The following is a 23,926-nucleotide window of genomic DNA, read 5'->3' on the forward strand; positions in this document are numbered from 1 at the left end:
CGGGCCCGGGTGCGGCAGGGTGGGTGGCCCGGGGCCGGATCTGTGCGCGGGGGATGTGGGCGGGGTGCAGGCAAGCCGCAGGCAGCGCAGAGACAGGGGTGCAGGCAGCGCACGGTGCAGGCAGGGCGGGGCAGGGCGGGGCGGGGCGGCCCCGCCCCCTCGATGCCGATTGGCGGCGGGCTGTGACGCGGGGCGGGGCGGGGCGGGCGGGCAGCGCGGGGCCATGCGGCAGCTCCGGGGCGGCGGCGGCGGCAGCGGCGGGAGCGCCCCGCACAGCCATGGGCGATGGGTGGGTGCCGCCCGACTGCGGCCCCCAAAACCGCACCGTGGCCGTCGGTGGCGTGACGGCGGCGCCGCCCGGGAGCAGGCAGCTGCCCACCGAGGTGCTGTCGCAGCAGTGGGCTGTGGGCATGAGCCTGCTGATGGCACTGGTGGTGCTGCTCATCGTGGCCGGTAACGTGCTGGTGATCGCGGCCATCGGGCGCACGCAGAGGCTGCAGACCCTCACCAACCTCTTCATCACCTCGTTGGCCTGTGCAGACCTGGTGATGGGGCTGCTGGTCGTGCCCTTCGGGGCCACGCTGGTGGTGCGCGGCACCTGGCTCTGGGGATCCTTCCTCTGCGAGTGCTGGACCTCCCTGGACGTGCTCTGCGTGACGGCCAGCATCGAGACCTTGTGTGTCATCGCCATCGACCGCTACCTGGCCATCACCTCGCCTTTCCGCTACCAGAGCCTCATGACCAAGCGTCGGGCCAAGGGCATCATCTGCACCGTCTGGGCCATCTCTGCTCTGGTCTCCTTCTTGCCCATCATGATGCACTGGTGGCGGGACGAGGACCCCCAGGCACTGGAGTGCTACCAGGACCCGGGCTGTTGTGACTTCGTCACCAACAGGGCTTACGCCATTGCCTCGTCCATCATTTCTTTCTACATCCCCCTCATCATCATGATCTTTGTGTACCTCCGGGTGTACAGAGAAGCCAAGGAGCAGATCAGGAAGATCGATAGGTGCGAGGGCCGGTTCTACGGCAGCCATGAGCAGCCGCAGCCGCCCCCGCCCCCTCACCCTCACCACCAGCCCATCCTCGGCAACGGCCGAGCCAGCAAGCGGAAGACTTCCCGTATCATGGCCATGAAGGAGCAGAAAGCCCTCAAGACTTTGGGCATCATCATGGGGGTGTTCACCCTCTGCTGGCTCCCTTTCTTCCTGGTGAACATCGTCAACGTCTTCAACAGGGACCTGGTGCCAGACTGGCTCTTCGTTTTCTTCAACTGGCTGGGCTACGCCAACTCCGCTTTCAACCCCATCATCTACTGCCGCAGCCCTGACTTCCGTAAGGCCTTCAAGAGGCTGCTCTGCTGCCCCCGGAAAGCCGATCGGCAGTTGCATGCCAGCGGCGGGGAGCTGGCCCGGCTGCCCGGGGGCTTCATCAGCACCGTGGGCTCCCCCGAGCACAGCCTGGGAGGGACGTGGTCTGACTGCAACGGGGGCACGCGGGGTGGCAGCGAGTCCAGCCTGGAGGAGAGAAATAGCAAAACATCCGATTTGGAGTCCAAGGTATAGCGGGGGGGGGGGGCGGGGGAGACCGTGTCGGACCCGGAGCAGGGGGAAAGTCAGGCAGGGAGACTCACAGGAGCAGAGAAATCCCCGGCAGCTGCCTGGTGGTAAGGCTAATGCCAAGCAAACCTGATCCCTGTCTTAGCGGGGAGAGAGCGGGTGTTTACTTAGGAGTAGAAGCAGGTGAACTCGTGTACAGCATACCTCATCCGAAACTGCAGCAAACAGGAAACCCACTGACCGGAGAACAAAGAAAATAAACAGCTCAGCCCAAAGATAGCCAGCTTGTATTTAGGAGGAGTGCTTTCAGAAGGGGCTGCGGCAGAACCCTTTGCTCGGGTGAGTTGTCCCAGGACCGTGCTGGTGGTCGAACCAGAGCGTGGAAGCGCTAGTGTTTGGGTGCCGAGTTCGGCTGCAGCCAGGGTCCCAGCCGTCCCCCGCCTCGCCCGGGGCTCTCGGACGCCCTGGGTTTCTTTCCCTCATGCACGGCACCGAGTGGTTTTTGCGGAGGCGCAGGGTCCGTGCTGCAGGTGCTCCAGGGAGAGAGTACAGACCCACGGCCAAGATGAGTTTCAAGCTCGGAGTAGCTCGGCTCCTCACAGAGTAGCAATGGAGAAGAAAATGAGTAATGAGGAGCACAGGTATATTTTGAAAGGGAAAAAAAAAACCAACCCACGCTCTTGTGCTTTTTCCTTGTACATCAGCAAGCAATGAGTTATTGTGCTTATCTCCTTTAGCCAGACAATAGCAGTCAGGCTGAGAAACTTCTACCTCAAACTGTGCATATTGTACAGGGGAATAAATGGACCATGTTTATATTAAACAGCATATTTACATACCACTAATACTATTTTATGAAAATGGGGGGGCGGGGGGGGGGCGGGCGAGGAACCTTCTGCAGCTTGTTCATTGTAGTTACAGATGAACAGGGGTAAAAAAATCCTGGCAACAACAAAAAATTACTGCACATCTTTTAAAAATGGCGACAAAGCTGTTTTTTGCACAGTGTTGAGAGTTGTAAAGTTATTTGAAGATGTTACTTGCACACACATACACACATGCAAATTAAAAATGAAACGGAGGTTTGAATAACACTGGCCCTGAACCTGATTTCTGGTTTTGTCTGATCTGTTATAGTTTTATTGAGAGAGTGACTTTTTTATATTATTTTATGAAGGTACTGTAAATATATCCATATTATAAATTAAAATATCTTAAGGAACTTTATTATTTTTATTTCCAAGTGCCCACGTGAATCTGCTGTTATTTTAGCACTTGTGTGTCATTTCCATTTTCCTCTCTGTGTGTGTTTTATAACATATTTATACTCTGGTGCAATTTACTACTGTGTAAGTAATTGGTCTATGTGCAATAAATACCATTGCAGCACAAGCAAGCGTGTCTCTATAGGTTTTGAAACAATACTTACCTATAATGGGAAGAACAGCATTTGTTTTTCTCCAAAGATGGCTCAGATTACCAATACAACTCTATCTAATGGCTTTTCCTGACACAGTATTGTAAAAAATGTGTTTGAAACCCAGTAAGGTTGTGCTCCTGTTGCACCGAGGTCTGCTGACTTCCCTTAAAATTAATGGCTAAAGACAAGGTGTTTCCAGTCTGATAATGAATACACTCGTTCTCTGTAACTATTCCTTTCTGGAATTTTTTTTTTTTTTGTTAGGAGTACACGTCTGGGAGTCAGGAGACCAGAATATTTAAGATTACAGAGGATGCTTAATTTCAAAGCTAAAAATGGTCTTGAGTAGAAAGAAATCTCCTTATGTGGTACACACCACCCCACAAGTAAATCCACCTCGTGCTGACGGTGGGCCTGGTCCTGCCCGAGCGAGGTGGGTGGTGTGTGCTCGGCAGGACCAGGTCCAGGTGCTGAGCAGGGAGACTAGGGGAGAGCCCTGCCCAAAAAACAGCCGGAGGAGGCTCGTGCCCTCTAAGGGGAGATGGCAGCTGGGGAGCCGGTTGGTGAAGTCCAGTCTTTGGTTCCCTCCTCCTGTAAGAAAGGAGTTAACCTCTGAGGGAATGGCTAGGACATTGCTGGAGCAGGGTTGGACCCTGGGACAGACTTAAACACCGCCGAAATCAGGAGAAACGTCTTCTGTTGTCATTGCGTGAAATAAAACTACTAGTGAAATAAAACACTATGGTTTGTAGACCGTAAAGCTAATGGTCATGTGCAGTGTGGCTTACTTTGCAGCAGTCTGCTGCCGATAGTCACATATTCCTTGGGGTCCAGGTTATGATAACTGCGTGTTATATTGTCAACTGATCCAAATATGGACATTCTGTGAACAGACAGGCTGCAGATTTTAGCCCTTGGTCCAAAAATTGTCATCCTTTATTGCTTTACGAAGGTGTGCTGTGTCCTTGTGGTTGCATAAAGTTTTTCATTACTGCAATGAATAGATGGCAGATGGAGCAAAAAAAAGCAGTGCAGAATAAAAGTGAAGCCATTTTTAGCTTTATTAACCTCAGAAGTATAGTCAAATTAGAAATCAGCTCCCAGGAAGAGCACTTCCCAAAGCAAGTTCTTTAGGGTGCTGGCCAAGAGTTTGTTTTGGAAACCTTTGTTCATTTTTTTGTTTTAAAAATTAAGGCATTTCTCCTTTGCAATTTCTAATAGTGTCTTTTCAGGAAAGAAAAAAAAAGAAGCTACGCTTTTTATGCAAGGACAAAATAAGGGGACCAGGGAAGTAAATACTACTTTTCAATTGATGTTATTGGGGTTCAACGTGAGCTGCAGTTAATGGTGTCTCCCTTAATAATAGGAAGTGGGCTCATTAAAATGCTGGGGTGACACCAGATCAGGTGCTAAGTGAAGCAGGCTCTGCCACTGATTTTTATTTTTTTTTAATCTGGTTTTGTCTGTGATTCCAGCAAAGGCACCAGGACCAAAAGGGTGCATGGAACGGCGACATCTGACGCCAGCGACTGCGGCGAGGTGTTGGCTGCGCATGGCGGGGTCGGGACGGGATGGGGAGGCAGCGCTGCTGTCCGCCTCCTGCATGCTGGGATCGCAGCAAGCGAGGGCAGGACCGGGTCTCTGCCTGCTAGGTAGGGTAGGGCAGGATCTGGCCCCAGAGCCTGGCTGGGAGCTGAAGTGGCTGTTGAGCCCTTTATCCTCAGCAGGGTGCTGGACCGCGGAGAAGAGCAGTGCCTGCTGGCTGCGTGGGCACTGTGCAGGCGGGACAGTCTGGTGGACTTGGTTCTTTGCCTCATAAATCAGTTCACATACTTAATTTTAATCATCCGAACACTCGTGTCCTTAAACTGTAAAAAGTAATGAAAGTTTTGGCTCAACAGGGTCCTTAGGTGGGAAATTTATGGCCAGAACTTGCTTGGCTTCTCCTGCCGAATAGCTGTGCGGGGTCCTGCTTCCCCTGCACAAGTGTAATGGCATGGAGAAGGTGAAAGGTAGGATGAGTTTTTCCCGCTGGCCTCAGTAGGGCCAGCTGTGTGAGCAGAGCAGTCAGGATTTGTACACTTTGGCCAGTCAAGGGCCTGCTGGAAGAGTCTGGGGGCTGGCACATTGAGTCCCTTCGCAGACAGCTAAGATAATCCACCTGGCAGCGTGCATGGCGGATACTGCTCTGTCTTGCACGGTGTAAAAAAAGACAGTGGCACAGTAACATTGTGGACAGAGCAGGACATATGGCATGCACGTGTGTGAGGAAGGGGAGGCTGCTGGCGAGCAGTCTGCCGTGGATCGCGCTCAGAACAGGCTGTTCTCCGTGGAGAAGGAGGATACTCTGAGAAGTGTTACGGGGCAGCTGAAATACTCCGGAGGCAATGAGTCACTCATGATGAATATTTTTTTCTGATGAAAACCAGACATGGATTAGCAACTGGAGCTGCAAGTCAGAAAGTATAGGTGGGAGGCATGTGGCTGCACACGGACGTGGGCAGGAAATAACAGCAAAGAGGTACAGGCCTGCAGCAAAGGGAGACACAGGTAAAACAGAAATCCACTTGGAGAAAATTATTTGGTGAGGGTGCCTGAGACGTCCACGTGCAAGATGCCTGATTCTCAAAGGCGCCAGCTGCACTCTAAGCAGTGTTTGCTCAGCACTTCTGAAAAGCAGGCTGCATCTCTCCACGCGCTTAGATGGGAATATGTCGGGTGGAAAGCCTGGCTTCAGTTTTCTGTGTGTTCAGGAAAGTTATGGATGTTTGATACACACAGTGGGCTATCACAGTGCCTGCAGAAGTACCTCCCCACCGGTGAGAGCTGCACAGAAGCACTCCTGAACATTCACTGCACTTTGAGACCATGACCCTCGGCATCAACTGACTATAGCTCCAAGCAGTTACCGATGAACAAATGAAACTATGTGTAAAAAATATGGCTTAGAATTGTGATCTGAACGCATGTGTGCCCATGGCACACAAAGCGTTTGACAGCATCAGCCGTGTGTTTGTGATACAGCACGCACCATTTCTGCGAGCGCTGCTTTCCCTTTTGGGTACGCACGTGTTTTCAAGTATAAGGACAACTTCTTTATCAGCTTTTTTTTTTTCCCTAAACCCTATCTGCAGTTGATGTTTTATTAATAACTTTTAAGTGGCTATTTTGCAAACCTTCCTTGTGCTGCACACTTTCCTAATTTATTGTAATTTCCCGTCCGGTGGAGTGCACTTACTTCCTTTATGTAATGTATCAGCTGCAGGGCTGGAAATTGTACAGCTATGAACTGAAAGAGCAGACTTTCTTGAGGCCAAATGCGGTCAGGCATCGTTGCCACTGGGAGCAGAATTTGACCTGATAATCTAATCTTATACCAGAGAGTATCTCCAGAAAAGTATTGTTACCAGTAGTAAATGACCTCTGCTAATGAAGCTGGAGCAATTAGTCCTATTCAAAGCTGTCAAGAAAATGTTAACTGCTGAACAGTTAACGCTGGATAGCTCAAATAATGAGTGTTTTGTTTGCTGGTGTGTGTTAGGTGATGTGTTGGGAAATAATTATCCTTTGACTAGCAGCCAGCTTTGTACTAATCAGAAAGGAGAAGTCATGTTCTGGTTGAAGGATTATACCTAAAAATAGTTCTGTTACTGCCACATCGACTAGCGAAAAGAAGCAAATTCACAGAGACCTACACACTTCTTAACATTTCACTTTTCGTCCTAAAATTTCATCATTGTACAGCTGGAACTTTCTGTTTGATCATGTCAAACGCACTAATATGATGTCCTGCAATAGCACTAAGCACGCCCCCCCTGAGGGGTGTTAGCCTGTGCACCACACCACTGACTTGCTTTCAGAGCCTGCCAAATTCCTGAATGCCCCGGGAGGAAGTAAGGAGTCTTTCTGTTTGTATAAACTATGGCATATAATGTAAGATCAACAATATTTGTGATAATTGTCTCACAGAAGAAATGGATATGCTTTTTATTTGAGATGCCTGCCCATCTGCAAGGAGCAGCCGTGGTAACAGCAGGTGATTTATTTGTGCAATTCAGAAACTTCAGGCTGTCAAACTGCGCTCAATAAAAGTGACCGAGATGGGAAAAGGATAAAAAAGGTGATGCTGGCAAGAAAACCCAGGGTTGTCATTGCAAACGACAAAAAAACAGGGCATCATTTGCCATACAAACTACTGGTGTTGTCTTTTACTGGGAAATCTAACCACTTTTGGTAGGGTTGCACCAGGCAGATGCACTGCAGGTTCAGAAGTGTGAGAGGTAAGACACTTTCCACATAGGACCATGCCAGCAAGGGACTGGCAGCTGAAACATGCCCCAAACATCCCTAAAAGTTTTTCTTACTCTTTTGGGATAACAGCAGCAGACTAAAGCACACCTGAGCAGCTTCTCAGCCAACATAAAGCTGCACAGCTCTGTGCCCGTCCATGGCTCCTGGGAAGTGTGCCTCCCTCCCTGCATCTCCCCTTCCCCTCCAAGGGACTCCAGTTCATGCTGAGTTTTGCAGGACCTGAAGCCTTCCCCCAGCCCAAAGCTGTTGCCTTCTCACTTGGTGCCCCGACAGGAGGTGCCCCATGGCACCCTGGGGCTGGCACCGCTGCAGGGCAGATGCGTGAGTGCTGCAGGGTGTGCCTGTGCTGCCTTGGCTGAGCCAGGCATGCTGGTGCAAGCTGCCAACCGCGCCGCTCCCCTGAGTCATCGCTCTGTCCTGCAAGCACCAGCGACAGAATCAGGCCCACCGAGCTGGAAATGAGAGAGTGTTTGGGTTTGTTCTGTAAACTGGTGATCACCTTCCTGGTTCACAAAAAACCGGCAGCTTGGCATGCAAGTTTGCTTTGCAAACTGCCATTTTGTCTTCCCACCCACTTGGGTCCCAGGTTTTTCATGGCAGCGTTTGCTTGCTCAGCCTTAGCACCCAGCAGCACGGGTTTTTCAGCTGTGCCCCAGCTGCTGCTGCATCCAGATGTGAATGGTACCAGACACTGGGCAGTGTCTGGGTTTGGTCGTACCCATTCCTTCCAGGGCTGATGCTCAGAGTTACTAATACCAGCAGCACCAAGATGAGAAAGCACCAAACAAATAGGAAATGAGTCCTGACCTCCAGGTCCACAACCTGGAGGAGAAAACAGAAGCTTACCCAGACTTTTGCCATTGCCATGGTTAGCAGTGCATCTCAAACATAATGGTGTTCCTTTCCTTTCTGATCCTGTGTAATGCACTGAATCGGGTTGTCCTTAATGAGATTAAATGAGGATTTTCTACTGGTTCGGTGCTCCAGCCATTAGCCACTGTTGTGCGTCTCTAGGCAGGGATGTACCATTGCATGCCTGGCCCAGTCTCTCTCTAAGCCACAATATTGAGACGTCTTCCTACCAAAATTGTTTTGATAATTGGTCTTGAGCTCATTGACACAATGCTTTGAAAGGCAGATTTAAGTGTATACACCGAAGAGGCAATCAGAGCCACTAAGAAGTTCAAAATCTAAGCAGCTGCTGGGTATATAAATATTTCAGCTACCAACAAGTCATTTTGCAGGGTCAGGTGAGTGCTGCAGCCCCCTCAGAGGCTGCCAGCTGCCCTTCCTCTAAGAGGGACTGCAGAATACCCTGCCACTGTAAGGAAGAATTTCAGGGACAACACAACAGCTCATGACAAAAGATTTTCCAGGTGGTAAAATTTAAACAGTGATTTGTGGCCAAAATTTAAAGAGCACTTGTTAAGAAGAAGGAATTGAGATGAGTCCCTGGCAGGATTTCCTAGAGGGGAAGGGAGAACAATGTTCAGGGTTAAAGTTTCCACGTGCGGATGAAGAGCCCTTCATTGACTGGTCCAGTGAGAATTACAGATGCCTCTGGCACCCTGTGCTATCCACCCCGGCCACCCCCAGGGACAGCTCACAGTGCCTGCAGCCACCCTCCCTCTGCTCCCATTTGGGTACATAATGTGACCCCCCTCTACCTGCCCGAGCATCAGAGGGGACCCCCAGAGGTGTCCTGCGACACGAAGGTGTGTGCCAGCCTGTGTCCCGCCTTGAGGCTTGCCAACCCACCATTGTGCTGCGGAGGGAGGAGCCCTTCCTCTTGGACTGCAGCAGGTAAACTGGGAGATGTCCCACAAAGCTCCCATTGTTTAACAGCTTGTCAGCTCACAGAGCCCGCCTTCGGTGAGGGATGTTTTGTTTGTCTGTTCTTCCCCTAAATACTCGCTTGGGAGCCGTCAAATAAAATCTCAATTAGCTCGCTTACGACATGAAGCGCGGTGTAGGATGCATTCCCTGGCAGGCAGCTACCCTCGCTGCGGTAGGACAGCAGGGATGATGGGAGGACCTGTTGTTCACACCCCTCCTCCTGACTGAAGCATCGCTGGTACCCTGGTGGGTTCCCATCGCCAGACTAGGACAGCCGTAACACCAGTGTGCCCAGGCTGCGCCCGAAATCCCAGTTCTGACACAGGAGCATCCAATCTGCTCATGAATCAGCTCGTGTCAAATACTTAAGCTTTTCGGAGCTTTTACATAATATTCAGTGCAAGGCAGCTGCTGCTGCAGTAATTGCCAGTAACAACAGGTATTGTAATGCTGCTCTAAAACACGTCGAGAGCATCCCCGGGAGATGTTTTGTTCCTGTTTCAGTGCCCGTTGGTTCCTAGCTAGCTGGCAATGAGGTGAACACATCTGCAGTTCTGAGCATCAGCCCATCCAAGCCAGAGCTGGTGCTCACACTCCCCCCTCCACTGCATGTCCTGCTGCCCGGACTGGCTCTGCTGCCTGCGTAACCGCATGGGGAATGGGCTCCTCTGGGTGAAAACCAGCCCTTTCAGGAAAGGTTTGTCTCAGCTGATCCACATGGGTGCATGAAGACTGGTAATGGCACGAAGGGCCTGGGAACATGCAGAGCGATGGGGCTGAGATCATGTTTTGTTAGCAGCCCTGATTTGGAGCCATTGCTGTGATCACAAACCTTCTGTCTGGCAGTGATGCTGCAGAAGCTGAGACCCAGACCAGCGCCCTCTGGCCTGTCGTTTTGCCTGACCTGCGCTGGAAAAGCAGGACTTGCCACCTAAACTTTCCCTCCCTTCAGGGTCTGCCCTGAATAATATATTCAGAAGCTATTAAACTTCTTGCTGCATGTGAAAAGTGGAAAAAAAATCTTAGTTTGGTACAAATATTTGTGCAATAGTAGAAAAACATGATTGAAGTCTGATTACCCGCTGTGTAACTATACCACAGTGAAGAGCATGGGACAGACTCCTCAACTTTTGGCAAAGATCTGGACCAGGGGAGCTGAAAGAGCACCTCAGGTACCGGGTGACAGCACTAAGCTGTCCCCAGCTGCAAGAGGTGACATGGCAACGAGCCACAGGCAGTGGAAAAATAATTCCCCAGGAAGAGCAGCTCTGTTTGCACAATGTCTTTGTGTGGATCCCAACACTGACAGGCACCATTGAGCTGCTAGTGACTTGTGAGTAATCCCCATCATGCATGTCTTCTGGTGGATGATGTTTAACCGCTTTTATTCCTGTGTGCTTCGCTCATGTGGGAGCAAAGAATGCAGTGATAAAAAGGCTGGAATAATTTCAGTGCTGGAGAGCTTCCATTAATGTATTTCTCATTATATAATGCTGCTGTCACTGTACAAAATCTGCTAAGATGCCTTTTAAGAAGGTGGAACGTTTCTACATAGCCATAATTGAGAAAGTTGTGTTGTAGAGCAGGCTGGGCTTTGATCAGATGCTTTTTAATTGCACCGGGTGTACTTGGGCTTTTGCATGGTATGGATTTCTTTGCCTTTGTGTTACAAGTCACCTCATAAATTAAATGGTTGATGTTGTCAAATGCATGCCATTAGCACTCTGAGCAGATAATCCGTTCGATGGCCTCAGCAGAGTCTATCGCAGGGCCTGTCTCCAGATAACGGCCTGGAAGAAGAACAATGGTGCTCCGAGCTCCCAGGGACTTCCACTCTCTGCTTCTGCACTTCAGAAGAGAAAAATTATCATTATCTGCATGGCTCAAGCTCCCTTTGAAATGCAGTTATTTTTTACTCATACATTCCAAGTATTTTTTACATGATATCAGTGAGAAACTTGAAACCCCCTTTGAGAAGAGAAAGATTTCCTGCAGCCCTACTACTAAAGAAAATGGATAGATCAAGTAGTAAAGTTCAATGACTTACTTAGCATTAAATAAGAAAGAGAATAATGAATTGGATTTTGTGTGCCTGTTTTTCCTCTGCAGGAAACAGTCAGGCTAATGGATTTTCATTGCCTTCTGCTTCTGTTCATCAGTTTAGGTGAGTTCAAAACACAGCTGCCTTTTTGTGTTCTCCTTTCCCTGACTCCTTGTCACAACTTCAAGTATTTGGAGCCTAGAAAACATCAGTTTGCTACCATCAACACCATCCTGACTGGTGAGGAAAACAGGCAAGGTTCACCCTCTACATCCAAGGATGACTTGTGGCCTGTTGTGTGTACGTCTGTATTTTATGCTAGGTAGCTGCAAGTAGGGAATTCCTTACTTAGGGTGGACACTAGTTTCCTACTATTATGAGCTCAGGCGTTAACGTCCTTCAAGAGAGACATTATTTCCCCACTGGGTTTACCAAAAACTGGTTGGGTCTCCAAACCCCTCCTTTGTTTACTGGCTTTGCCAAGCGCGCCATAGGGCTTTTTATTGGGGAAGGAAGGGAGGTGGTGTAGGAGGAAACTATTACAAAGCTATTCAACATAAACAACTTTCTCATGTAAACTCCAAACACCACTTGGCAAGGAAGAGGTTAAAGCTGGGGGGAGGATGGGGGCACTCATTAGGGCAAACATATAAATAGCAAGTTGTGAAGCCTTGGGAGGGACACAGGGGAAAAGGAAGCGATGAGTTGACCCTAGATGGGCTGGACTCCCCTGGCTTGCTGAAAGCCGTCTGCTGCTCTGCCCTTGGGGTTTTGACCTGGGTCCTCCCTAAGGCATCCCAAAGTGGGGAGATGCTCAGACAGAAACCTTGCATAACTGACCGGGAGTCATATTTGTTCAGAGGTGACCCTGAAAGGTGTTCACGTCGTGTGAAGGCTTTCCGCAAAGCCAGAAACCTCTGCTGGTCTTGCCTGCCCCTTCCTGCCCCAAACACTCGCTAGTCTGCCAGTGCCTGCCCAGAGCCAGGAGCTGCTCTCTGCCCACTAGGATGGTCGGAGCAGGATTTCCGTTTTCCTACCAGCCTTGGTGCCTCAGGCTTTCTGGTCTGTTTTATGTCCGAATGGGAAGCGCATAGTAAGAAATTGTTTAAACAACTTATGGTACAAGGAAACTCACTGGAGTAAAGTACAATGTTATAAATTATTTCCAAGGAAATGATGCACTCTCCAAAAGCACTCCACTCAAGCACTGCAATTTAAAGTTGCAGGATAATTGCTGGCCCTTTTCAGTGCTGCCTGCAGCCCTCATCTACGTCTGAGCGTGGTGCACGAGGAGGGCAGGAGTCTGCCAAGATCGTCTATGCTGCTCTCTGGACGTGCCACCAGCAACCGTTCATCAGCAGGTTATTGCAGATCTTTGCACACAATGAGATGCTCCATGTAGGTATAACTCTACTGGTAAAGAGGCGCCAGGCAACATTATATAAACTCTGTGCCAATGGATATGTTAAGATACACACAAATGCTAGTGAGGGTGTTTCCTTAACAATGTTTTAAACCACCGACAGCAGCTGCATGGACTAAGATCACAAAGTCCAGGGAGCGACCAAGCAAGGGACCATCCCTCCCATCCTCCGAGCTGTGAATAAGGTTCGTACTTAGGCACAGTTGAATGCCTGAGGTTCAGGGAGGGTCTGGCTGTCAGAGCTGTCCTGACTGTTGGTTTGTTTGCATGGGTAGGTCTGGAGAGCCTGGTGCTGGTGAAGGAAAGCCCAGGAGCCACTGAAACCCCAGAGGAATTGTCTTATTCTATTTCCAGCCTTGTTTTTTAAGATACAAAGGGCTTCAGATCACATGCATTTCTGAAGCTTATCTGTGTGAATATTTGACTGCTTATCCAAATAGAGCAAAAACCTTCAAACATTCTGAGGTCCATCTATCAAGAACCTTATCTCCCCATGTCACCACTTGGCTCTCGGCCGCTGCTGCTTGGAGCCTCCTGCCACCCGGGGCTCAGCTCTGCCCACCAGCTTCTCATCTCCTCTCTCTGGTTGGCTTCACGGCATTATCTGTGGTCACCTCCTTCACTCCCTGCCACTTCAGTGACAGTCTCTGCATTGCACGCAGGAGTGGCAGGCCTGGGCCAGCATCCTGACGGGCTGCATTTGAGCTGCTGTATTGCAGCCCAGTGTCTCCATCCCCCACGTATGTAGCCATCTGGGCTATGGCCACAGCCACGACCAGAGCAGAGCGCACTGACTCTGCTTGGTCCCAAGAAAGGAGAACATTTGTCTTTGTTTATGGGATATTAATGAAGCCCAGATAAAGGAATGCAGTCTCCTCTAGCTGAGGTTCAAAGACTGAAATATCCAAGGAGAATGTTTCTGATCCCCTCTCTGGCAAAAAGAAGGTTTTGGAAGAGGTCCCCTAAATCCCAGCTGTTGGGCTGGGGAGGAGGGGATGTCAGCCCGTGCCCCCTGACAGCCACTGGCCCCCTCCGGCAGAGGCACCCTCACCACTGCAGTCGGGCTGCTTGAGATCTCAGATAGCACCCCTAAAAACCCGGGTGGGCTCAAGCACGGCACCTGAGCCACTGGGATGCACGGGGAGCACGGCAACTGCACAGGAAGGGCACCAGCATCATTGGCCGTACGGAGGTTCCTGGCCAGGTAAAACAGCTGCATAGTTAGTCCTACACCAAATTTATATAATGTGGTATTCAGCCTTGTCAGAAAAGTCTTTGCAGTGTGCTGTACTTGGTATCAGGGCCACAGGACATTTCTTGCTTTGAAGCTGAACTGGCACAAGAAGTCATTTGCAGTCCTGCTGTCCTCTCAAAGCTGTGGCCAAAAACAACAGGGTGAAGACTTTGGAAAGAGCCACCCGTCCACAGCATAACTGAGTTAAAATGGGGGCCTGGCTGGCTCAGGGCTTGCGAACAGCTTTTAAGCACATCAGATGTTGAAATCCTGGGCACATCAGTGGGGATCAGAGATCTCTGCTGCTTGGTACTGCCTGGTCTCGGCCTGGATCTGATAAGCTTCAGCATCAGGGTGGCCTTTTCCAATGGGGACCATTTTCCTATGGTCCTTTATCACAGGAGAATCTGACCCATGGCTGTTGCTGCTCTCCTCCCCATGGATTTAATTTTTTTCTCCGTTTTGATAGTCAGAAGGGTAAAACTAATTCCCATCTCATATATAACAATGTATTTGACTCAATAACAACAGGATAAATTTACTTTTTATACTGTGGTGTAGGATAAGCTATTTATAAATATTATGCCACTTCTAGGTCATCATCAGGATTTAAAATAAAGTTTTAATTTAAAAATAATTTTTCAGTGTTGGCAGATATGATAAATACATTTTTGTTCCAATAAAACCTAATTTTGACAATATTTTGCAAAATTCATTACAAGCTAAGGATTATTCCCCTGATTTTTTTTTTCCTTGTTTGTCTCCATGATCCGGTGTTTAGTTTAATGTTACATTCCGTTATATAAAAAACATCTGTGACTGCAGTAACTCATTCACCAAGGCCTCTGCTTAAGGGATAGGAGGATGCTCTTGAGGACAATGATGGAGAGAGGAGTTAGCTCGTGTCACAGAGCCCTTGCAGCAGTCGCAGTAACCCCTTGCACCATTCAGAGACTTAATGCCCTCCTTGCAGCTCCATGAGGCACTAGAACTTACCTGCCTTGAAGGTGCTCAGGACACTTGATCTGGTGCTGGCATGATGGGAGCAAATGTGCCTGGTCACAGCCCGAGCTCCCAGGCCTGTATGACACCACTGCAGCATGATGACAGCAGTACGTTAGCATTGCTTCAGGGAATTCCACATTTGTGCAATAGCCCAGGACCAGAAGGACCTGTCCCTGAGGCTACAGTGGCACACAGGACTTCTTTTACACTCAAACGCTCACTTATATCATGCCTGACAGTGTGAAGTCAGTGGCCACCTCCTTCCCCCAGAGCATCCCTCCTCTCTTCCAAAGGCTCTTTCTCAGGCTTCAAGACTGATGGCAGAACAAGCCCCCGGGGCACTCCTGCAAAGCCTGGTGGCAACTTCATGGCAGTTGAGCTAACCTTGATATTGAGGCAATCCCAAAAGAAAGCCAAGAGAGCACAGTAGGGCAGATTTCGTGTCTGTAAGGTGAGGTTAAACAGACGTCCTCCATCTATGGAAGGGTTGCATCTCTGTTGCCTGAGCTACTCATCCATTGCCGAGCTGAGTCCCTACAAAATTTCTCTGGTCCTTCTCTGGTTTTCCTGCTTTCCTATGTAAGCAGCTCTAAGGAAGACCTGTTTTTATGCAATTAGACATTTTCATTCTGCAGTAAAATAGCTCTTACATCAGCTACCATTGTATTGTGGATGCAAATGCAGTACAACAGAGCCCTTACGTGGTGTGAGGTGAGGGGGTCAGATCCTGTGCTTGAACAGCAAAAGTACAAGGAACGATGAGCAGGAAAAACACCTAGTTTTAAAATGCTTTAAAGCTGTTGCCTATCTTCTGAGCCCTGCAGCTTGCAGCCCATACTTCTCACACCGCCTCCTCATTAGACAGTCAAACAAGAGAGGATGCTATTTGGAGAGCAAGTCTGTGTGCTGGAGACGTGAAACACTGTTGCTTGTATCCGCATGGACTGGCCTCCATCTGTGAAGAGCCTCCAGCTGCTGGGCTGAATATGCCTGGAAAGGGGCATCCAGAAGGGGAGGGAGGTCTTCTTCTGGTGAGTTGCCCTGTCACTCAGGCTGCTTTCATGGCAATATCTACAGGACGGCATCCAGCATGGCCAGCTATGATAATCCGTTCAGTGGGAACAGGTGATGGAGGATAATCCTGCTGTTTTTCTTGGTTATGGTTTGCTTCAGTCACTAAGACTGAGCAAACAGGATTATCATAGCAGCGATTCAGGAAGTGAAGTTACTGGTGCTGCGTGTCCGTGGCTGCACGGACATTTGTTTCCAAGGCAGACACTGGCTTTGCTGAGCAGCCTGCCCCAGTGCAGGCAGCGGGTGAGTGGGTGAGCTGTCGGCACCAAAGGGCTTCACTGGCCGGCTCCTGCCCGCAGTCCTCGCTCAGGTCTGTGCCGTGCCCCTCGGGGACAAGGACTGGATCCCAGATGCAAAGCCCATGCTCTCTACAGCTCTCCTGGAAAGATGCCTCCCCCAGTCCCGCAGCTGTGAGTGGGATGGAGACTGCCCAGCTGTGCAGCAGCTAGTGGCATTGCCCCACAACCTGGGCTGAGCCAAGGCACTTGGCAGAGGGAGGAAGAAGAGGGGCAGCAGCTCCAGCTGGGCTGCCGAGTCCCCTCTGGTGGGGAAAGCTTGAAGCGCTGCAGACCCCCCTGGGGTTTACGGTGAACCAGCCCCACCCCGTGAAACTTCAGAGCAAGTCTGTCCCTGTGTAAGTGTGGGCTCATGATTCCAGCAGACTTTAACATATTGTCAGGTTTTGTATTAAATCCCTGGAGTGCTGCACTCACCCTTTCCCTCTCAGTCCCCCTCCACTGCTCTTAGAGACCAGTGTGTGCCCTGGTGACACTCCTATGCAAAGTCAGTGCCTCCTCTGTTCCTGTTTTACCACCTTTTTCTTCTGCTAAGGACCCCTGACACCTCCCCCCGCACCACTGCCCCCGCCAATTCCCTTCTACACCAGCAAAGGAGAACATTAAGGTTTGTGGCACCAGCCTTTATGCAGTGTCTATGCACAGACATCTGCTCCCCTTGACTGGTTTGCTTCGGGATTTAGCTGACACCTAATTTCAGTAACAGCAAAGCAATTGAGCTTGGCTTCACAGTTTTGTGGCAATCTTGGCCTAAAGTTGTGTTAAATGACAAATTGCAAAGTAAACATACGTGTACAGAGACCAGTACCAAACTGCAGAAATAGGAACTAGAGACGTGCGGCTCAGGAAGGGTTGTTAAAGCTCCAGCTTGTAGCTGTGCTGATAAGGCAGTTTCCAAGAAGTTGCCCAGCCCTTAAATTCTAGAAACTCTGTCTTCCCAGGTCAATAACCTTTTATGGACTGAATCCTGGTGTCGTCCTACAAACAAACACGGTCCAGGCAGACCTTCTACAAGTGATATGAGAGAAAGGAGAACCCAGGTTGCTAAGAAGGGTCCCAGAAAGTTTCTGGCATAGAAAACCAAAACACACAGTGAAAAGCAGATTTGGTAATTCTGGTAGTTTGGGAAAGCACAAGAAAATGCTTCATGCAACTTCATTCTTCTTTGGCCAAGTCTCCTCCTTGCCCAAGAGGGGATGGAGGATGCTGCTTTCCCCTTTCTGCACTGCACAGGCAGTGGGCTGCAGCGCTGCAAGGCTTGGACTCCCTCCAAGGTCTCCCCTCTTCCCAGGGAGTGCTCGATCAGCCCTTGGAGCAGGGCTCTGCACCCCAGCTGCCCTGACACCAGCTTCCTTGCAGCTCTACTCAATGCTTTTCACCAGTCTTCAGACATGAACAGAGGCTCTTTGGGGAAAAGATTTTACATAGCACCCTGCAGCTCTGTTAGCAAAAATGTTCAGTGTGGCTCTAGTGAGAGCACCAAGACTGGGCTGATGAGACTCAGTTGTTTGGCTCCCTTATTTCATGGGGAATTTTTAAAATATCTTATGCAGGTGCAGGAGTTGACACAACAGAGCACACACCACGTTAAGAGTCTATCCAGCTTGTGTGCAAACACCATTAGTCCCTTTTTTAAAACTTAGGAATTGTTTCATAAACACAAGATATTTTACTTAATTTCCAAATCATGTGCGATTTCTTTAGCAGGCCCGGTACTAGAGGAGCCACTCATGCAGACGTGGGCTGCAGCCCTGTATCCTGCAGGACAGTCCCAGGTCCCTGCCAGACCTGGCAGCAGAGCCAGGCAGAGGCTACCACCTGCTGGACCTTTCTTATTGACTCCCTGCTCTGAACCTCTCCACAATGCCATTTACTGACAGCACCAACTGCTTTCTGGGCAGCCGCAGAAATGCGTGCTGAGCATCATGGCACAAACACCTCTCACTAGCTCTTCATCAGTAACAGATCTATTGAGATGTAAGCCAGCCATGTAAACAGTGAGGATGCTCAATGAGTAGCTTTGTGGGCCTGACCTGATTGTTGCTCGTTTGGGGTCTGATGTGTGTTTTACAGAGTCTAGGTGTGCTCTCTTCCTTGCTGGCCCTGCAGAACAGGGGCGTCTTTCTGAGCTGAGGCAAATTGCCAGAGTTTCACCAAACTGGAGAACCTGGTATTTCTCCATCAAAACTTGTTCCTACCAAAAAAAAGAATTACTTTTCCAGCAGTCCTTAAGAAGGGTGAAGAACTCATGCATCCTGGATGGGCATCTGCCTGAATTGGCTTGGGATCCTACTTTTGGGGGGGGGAGGGTGTCATGAGAGTCTTCGTGGGAAGCACCCTTGCACTCTTAGGGGTCTTCATGGGAAGTGGTGCTAGAGCACCCAGCTCTGCCGTGCAGTCGCGCATCATCGTGCAGGCAGCACTCCCAAGCAGGCAAGAGGGGTCCACAGGGCTGCTGCTTTTGTGAGGGTGCAGGATGTGGCCTGTGTAATCCAGGCAAACCAGGGTCACGTTTGTCCCACTCAGGGAGCTTGGCTAAATGAGTCCTGTAGCTCACCCTGTCTCCTGCAGCCTTGAGATTAAGGGACTTGGTACCTGCTTTGGATCGGCAGACTCCGGGGATCTTGCGAGGCTGAATGCCCACTGCTGCCAACATGACCAGGGGTGGCTCATGGTGCTGCAGCATGTGCATTTCCGGGGCAGAGACTTTTGTTTTCCACCAAGCACACTGAATGCTGTCAGCATAATTTCTTGATCTAGGCTTTTTTGTGTTGACCTCGTCTTCTGAGCTGCCCTGAGCCTCAGCAGGTCATGCTAGCTTGCACCTACAATGTGTCAGGCCTCAGCTGTCCAGTTAGCCAGGCTCTGGGAAGGTCACTGGAAGGACTCCAGTGGCTTCAAATAGGAGTTGACTAATGCTGCATGAGATCAAAACAAAATGTCTCTGCATATGAAAAAATATTATGGAAACTGTATCATTCATGCACAAAAGCCACACTTCAAACTTTATCATATAAAATACATAATATTGTAAATGGAAAGATAAATTGCCCAAGGCCTGGTGCGCATTAAAATTGTTGGCCTGTGAAATGTCCCTTCCCATAAACACAGCTATTTCCTGGGGTCTGGCACATGAGTAGGCATCCAAAGCTAGAAAAATTGGACTCCTTCCGCACTCCTTCAAAGCATTCGTTTCTCTGTAGCAGTAACTAATTTCTAGGCTCACCCCATGTCTTGTCAAGAGTGACCCAGAGCAAATGCTTATGATGGAGTTGTCAATATGTGGTGATACGGTGGTGTGCTAGGTAGGCTCTAGGACCTCATAAACACAGCAGCAGTGCCAGAGAGTGATGTCTGGGGGCAGAGGTGAGTGCTGAGAGCACCCCATGGACAGGCTGCGGCACTTGGCTTGGTAAGGTCTTTGTGGGAGGTCTGACTCTGTCGTCCAGTCCTGCCCCATTGATGCTGGCCAGGATTTGACTGTGGTGTTCAGCAGTGCAGAGTCCCTGCAGTTCCCACAGCTGCCATCTGCAGCTTGATCATATTCCAGCAATAGGTGATTGCCGTAGCCCAGGGAGCAGGATTTAGCATATCACCTTGAGGAATAGAGCTTGGCATGCACAGCAAATGAAATTCTTAGGGAAAAAAATAATTAATGTGGGTATTAACCAGCAATTTGTCATACAGCCTCTAAAGCCAGCTTCTGATTCTGTGAAGTGTATAGTGAAAAGTGATGGATACTTCTGCATCTCCTCTGGCTTCTCCAAAGTTCTTCGTCACTAGGAGCAGGTGAACACGTCCAAGGCTGTTTGCTGCTCAACAGATGGGAGAAGCCACGATGAACGCTTTGGCTGCTTACTGCAAGTGGCCCTTTCCTGTGACCTTGGGCCATGGGGCAAACTGTAGCTCAGCCTTCCCCCCTGTGCTCTGCCCCTCTCCATTTGGCCACTATTGCAATCAAATTACCTTTTTTTCCCCAAAAACACATGCAGTTCAGGCCAACTGGTCACACTGTGCAAGTCCCTTACTGATCTGCAAGCCTACAGAGCGCAAGAGCTGTGAGATAGCTGGCAAGCTCTTGGGCTCTCCTGCCCCAGTGTTATGGGTTGGCTGTGGAATGTGGCTCAGCTAACTGGGCTATACTGGTTCCCTGCTGGAGCACGTTCCCCTAACTGACATCAGGAGACATCCAGCTGTGATGACTAAGCTCTTCTTACATTCCAGAAATCCGACACACATTTCTTGAAAATAAGCTTGTGTTTTGTTTCGGGAAATGAGTGAACCGTCAGATGGCTGCTTTTGTGTAGGGGGCAAAGCTTCACAAGGACCTGCAGGGCACCAGTCAGTGGCATGAGCATCTCTCTTGCCCGCCCTCCCAGCTCGCCTCTCCTCCTTTGATGGGTTTGGAATGAGCTCTGGAGGTCTAACTGCGGAGAGTAATGATGTGTGAAAGCTCACTTTCATTTTTCACTCTACTTTTTTGGAAGGTGGAACATTTTACAGTTGACAGTACCATGCTAAAGCCATATGAGGCAAGCAACTATTTTTAACCAGACAGAGATTATCTGAGAGTCTACTGCTGAATCATTTTAAACAAGGAAGAAATCATGGGATCCAAAAGTGGTGCTGGGGATGGGGGGAACTGGAAAGGCTTTTATCCTGCACTTGTTCCAATAACTTCAAATACTTCATAACTATGATGATGACTATCTGAAAGTGCCTATGGGGTCATTTCAAGTAGTGGCTGCATTTTACAAAATGCTTCTGCTTTGAGAGAGAGTCAGGTGCTCAGGTTAGAACAGCTTGAAAGGCTGCCTGTGCTCGCTAACCCTCTTTGCACCCTGCACCATGCTCTGAACCGTCAATATCATCTATAGAGGAGTGAGTGCATATCAGGAGTAGTTCTGGCTGCCAGTTTGGTGGCAGCCTCGAATGAGCGGCCTATTGGCCATGGTAGGTAGGTTGCAGTTCTATTTGGTGTCTCTGCTGCACTGCATTTGCCTTTGCAAACATCCTAAATGTGAGCTCTAAGACCAGATGGACTTTCTGGCTGTAAGCACCTACAAGCAGATTTAGCCAAAGGGCCTGTGCACACCCCCTTTAAAAAGCTGCCAGGGTCACTATTTGCGGTGTGGGGAACAGAGCTCAAAATCAGTGATCCTTGAACTCAAAATTTCTTAAGAGCAGTTGCAAAGCGTGGGGAATGCAGCATGGCCTGCTGCAACCTCCGGCAACCTCTGCACAAAACCCAGAGTGCTGCAAAGCCCTGCCTGTCAGGTAGTTATAGATGTTACCATAGCTGTCACCTTGTGGTTTTGCTCTCACTGTGCAATGCAAAGTGAGAAGCGAGGCTTGCATTGCTACCCATGACGCTAAATGCAGCACGAGCTGCTGAGCTCATGGCTGTGGTCTGTGGGGCAGTGGTAAGAGGAGATTTGCATCTCCCACGGAACTCTGATCCCATGTGGGATCTCCATCCCTGGAGAGGCCCAGAGCTGCCCTTCCAGATCCTCCTCTTTCCCTTTTCTCCTTGTTTACTTCTGATCTCACCCATCCTCTCCAGGTACCACCATGGGGAAGGGAAGGCTCCCTGCCTGCCACCAGTCCATCCAGCTGGGGCATACTGCAACTGGGGCAAAGCTGACCTGGGCCTTTCACTTGAGGAAGCATGTGGTTCAGCTGATGCCAACGATCGGCATCCAGCGTGCTCATGCTTGCACGCCATGCATGGCCTGGCCTGTCCCTGCGCCTGCAATCTTGAGTAATGGGGCCTAACACTTGTTTTTCCAGAACATCTCTTCAGATCAAATGAATTCTGTGATTTCCATCTGCTTCCTCCTCTGCATAAACGATGAAGACCTCCGGAAGCTAATGGCCAAGCTTGCTCAAAGCTGGGATATTAAAATTAATCTTTTGGTCTTGGGTGCTTTCTGTAGCCTGATGACACTGGGTGCTACTCCTCCCTTCTCGCCTGCAGATCCATAGGTCCCAAAGCTGCAGGCAAAGAGGCATTTTAGCAGGGGAAGGAGGGCAGGGCAGGGTGTGAAGTGGCTTGTCTGTGGTTTGAGCCTACCTGGAGGCTCATACTGAAAGGTCTTTGCCAAGAGCCTCCTTGGTGAGTTGCTGCCTGCACGTGGGGCAAGGGCAGCGCAGTGGGTCCAGCCTGGGGCCCACCACAAACAGCCTCAAATGAGCCTGCAGCTGCATCTTGCTTCCCCGGTCCAAGGGTGAGGCCAGCGGTCATCCAGGCATTTCTAAGGGCATGGGAACTGAGGGCTGTGTTTAAAAACAGCAGGTAACCTCTCCTTCTCAATTTGAGGAGTGCTCACTGAATAGCATGTTTGTATTGGAGCCCTCGCAACACTGTGTCCTGTAGGTCCTGTTTGCATTAAGAGGAACTGAGATTTTGATGGGAACATCTTGTATTGTGCATATGGTTCCCCTCTCCCACTTATCAGGGCTTGCATCATGTTTGCTTATATTAAAGTCTAAAATACAGATGAAGCTGTGAAGCATGAATAATAAATGCTGCTCATCAGTAGATATCCCAGAAGCATGTCATGTTAATAAAGGGTACTGGGTGAATAAAATGCCTTTTACTAACTGATCAAGACATTTTTATTTACTGTTTTTCAGTCTAAGCCGGGATGTTTATATTTTTGTGTGGATCTGCATTTGCTTTTTCTCATGTCCAGTTCTATAACCCGACTGCATTGGTAGTATAAGTAGTGCTGGCACCACAAAATTTTCATAGCCTATAAAAGGCATGGAGCAGAAGTCTGGACAACATAACCTGCATCTGTCTCCCACCTGCAGTGCAAGCACCAGTACTTATCTTACAGGTAGGACACCTCTCCATCAGAGGTCTGAAAGCCCTTGGTGAGTGTTGTTTTTAAAAAATGCTAATCGTGTCCTTATCCAGCTTTTCGTTTCAGCAAGATGCAGTGTCCTGGTGCTGAGCTGCAGCTTGCTCTGCTCACCAGGTGGGTCTGTTCTAGTGGGATTTTTAAGTGTGGTGAATTTTAAACTAATTAGTTAAAAATTTACAAACCTGAGCATGCAGTCTTCATGCTTACTTCAGTATCAACCCTCAGGGACAGGCCTGGTTGATGCTTTTGGTAAGGTCAAGTCCCTTTTTCTAACACTGGTTTTACTCGTGTCTGCTTTTGTGTCCCACTCTTGCCTGTAGTTGTGAGGTCTACATCCCTGTTACGCAAGCAAGTGTCGTCGGTGTTTTCCTTCTTGATTGTTCTGCGTGTAATTTAGATTCCACTAGCAGCATTTAGATTATGTCATTGCATCATTTTAACAGTGTTTTTCTTGGCTGCGGGTTTGATTTTCTTGGCACTGCAGTTAGGGCATCTTTGCAGACATGTACATTTGCTAGCTGCACACTCCATTTCCCCTTTTGTGCATCTTGCGCTCGCCTCTGCAAATCCAAACTACAAAGTACTTATTTTGCAATTATTTCCTTGCTTGTTCACAATGGCTAATGCAATTTCTCTTCCCCTTTAATTTTCATACGTCAGTACTTATCTTGGATTAAAGTTGTCCTTATACTACATGAAACCTTTAAAGTTGGGGTTGGTTTTTTTTTTGATAGCAGTGCCTAGAAGATCCAGGCAGGGATCAAGAACAATTTGTGCTGGTTCTGCACAGGGAAAAGCCAGCACTCCTGGTCCCCAGGTGCTCTGCTCTAACCTTCACACAACAACAGAGGAATACAG

The 23,926-nt window shown here is 49.4% G+C and overlaps 1 protein-coding gene across 2 annotated transcripts; it reads left to right on the forward strand.

Moving 5' to 3' along the window:
- Positions 1–221: 221 nt before the first annotated feature.
- On the forward strand, positions 222–22,791 carry ADRB1 (adrenoceptor beta 1). Of its 2 annotated transcripts, XM_075107507.1 has the most exons (3): positions 222–1,559; positions 11,236–11,290; positions 21,763–22,791. In XM_075107507.1, the coding sequence occupies exons 1-3, from the start codon at positions 279–281 to the stop codon at positions 21,972–21,974; spliced, it is 1,548 nt and encodes a 515-aa protein (XP_074963608.1). In that variant the 5' UTR covers positions 222–278; the 3' UTR covers positions 21,975–22,791. The 2 variants fall into 2 exon arrangements, with proteins under 2 accessions (XP_074963608.1, XP_074963609.1); XM_075107508.1 differs by lacking the exons at positions 11,236–11,290; positions 21,763–22,791 and adding an exon at positions 4,455–11,206.
- Positions 22,792–23,926: the final 1,135 nt, after the last annotated feature.

The sequence above is a fragment of the Phalacrocorax aristotelis genome, chromosome 12 (assembly GCF_949628215.1).
Source record: "Phalacrocorax aristotelis chromosome 12, bGulAri2.1, whole genome shotgun sequence".
In the NCBI taxonomy this organism is placed as follows: Eukaryota; Metazoa; Chordata; class Aves; order Suliformes; family Phalacrocoracidae; genus Phalacrocorax; species Phalacrocorax aristotelis.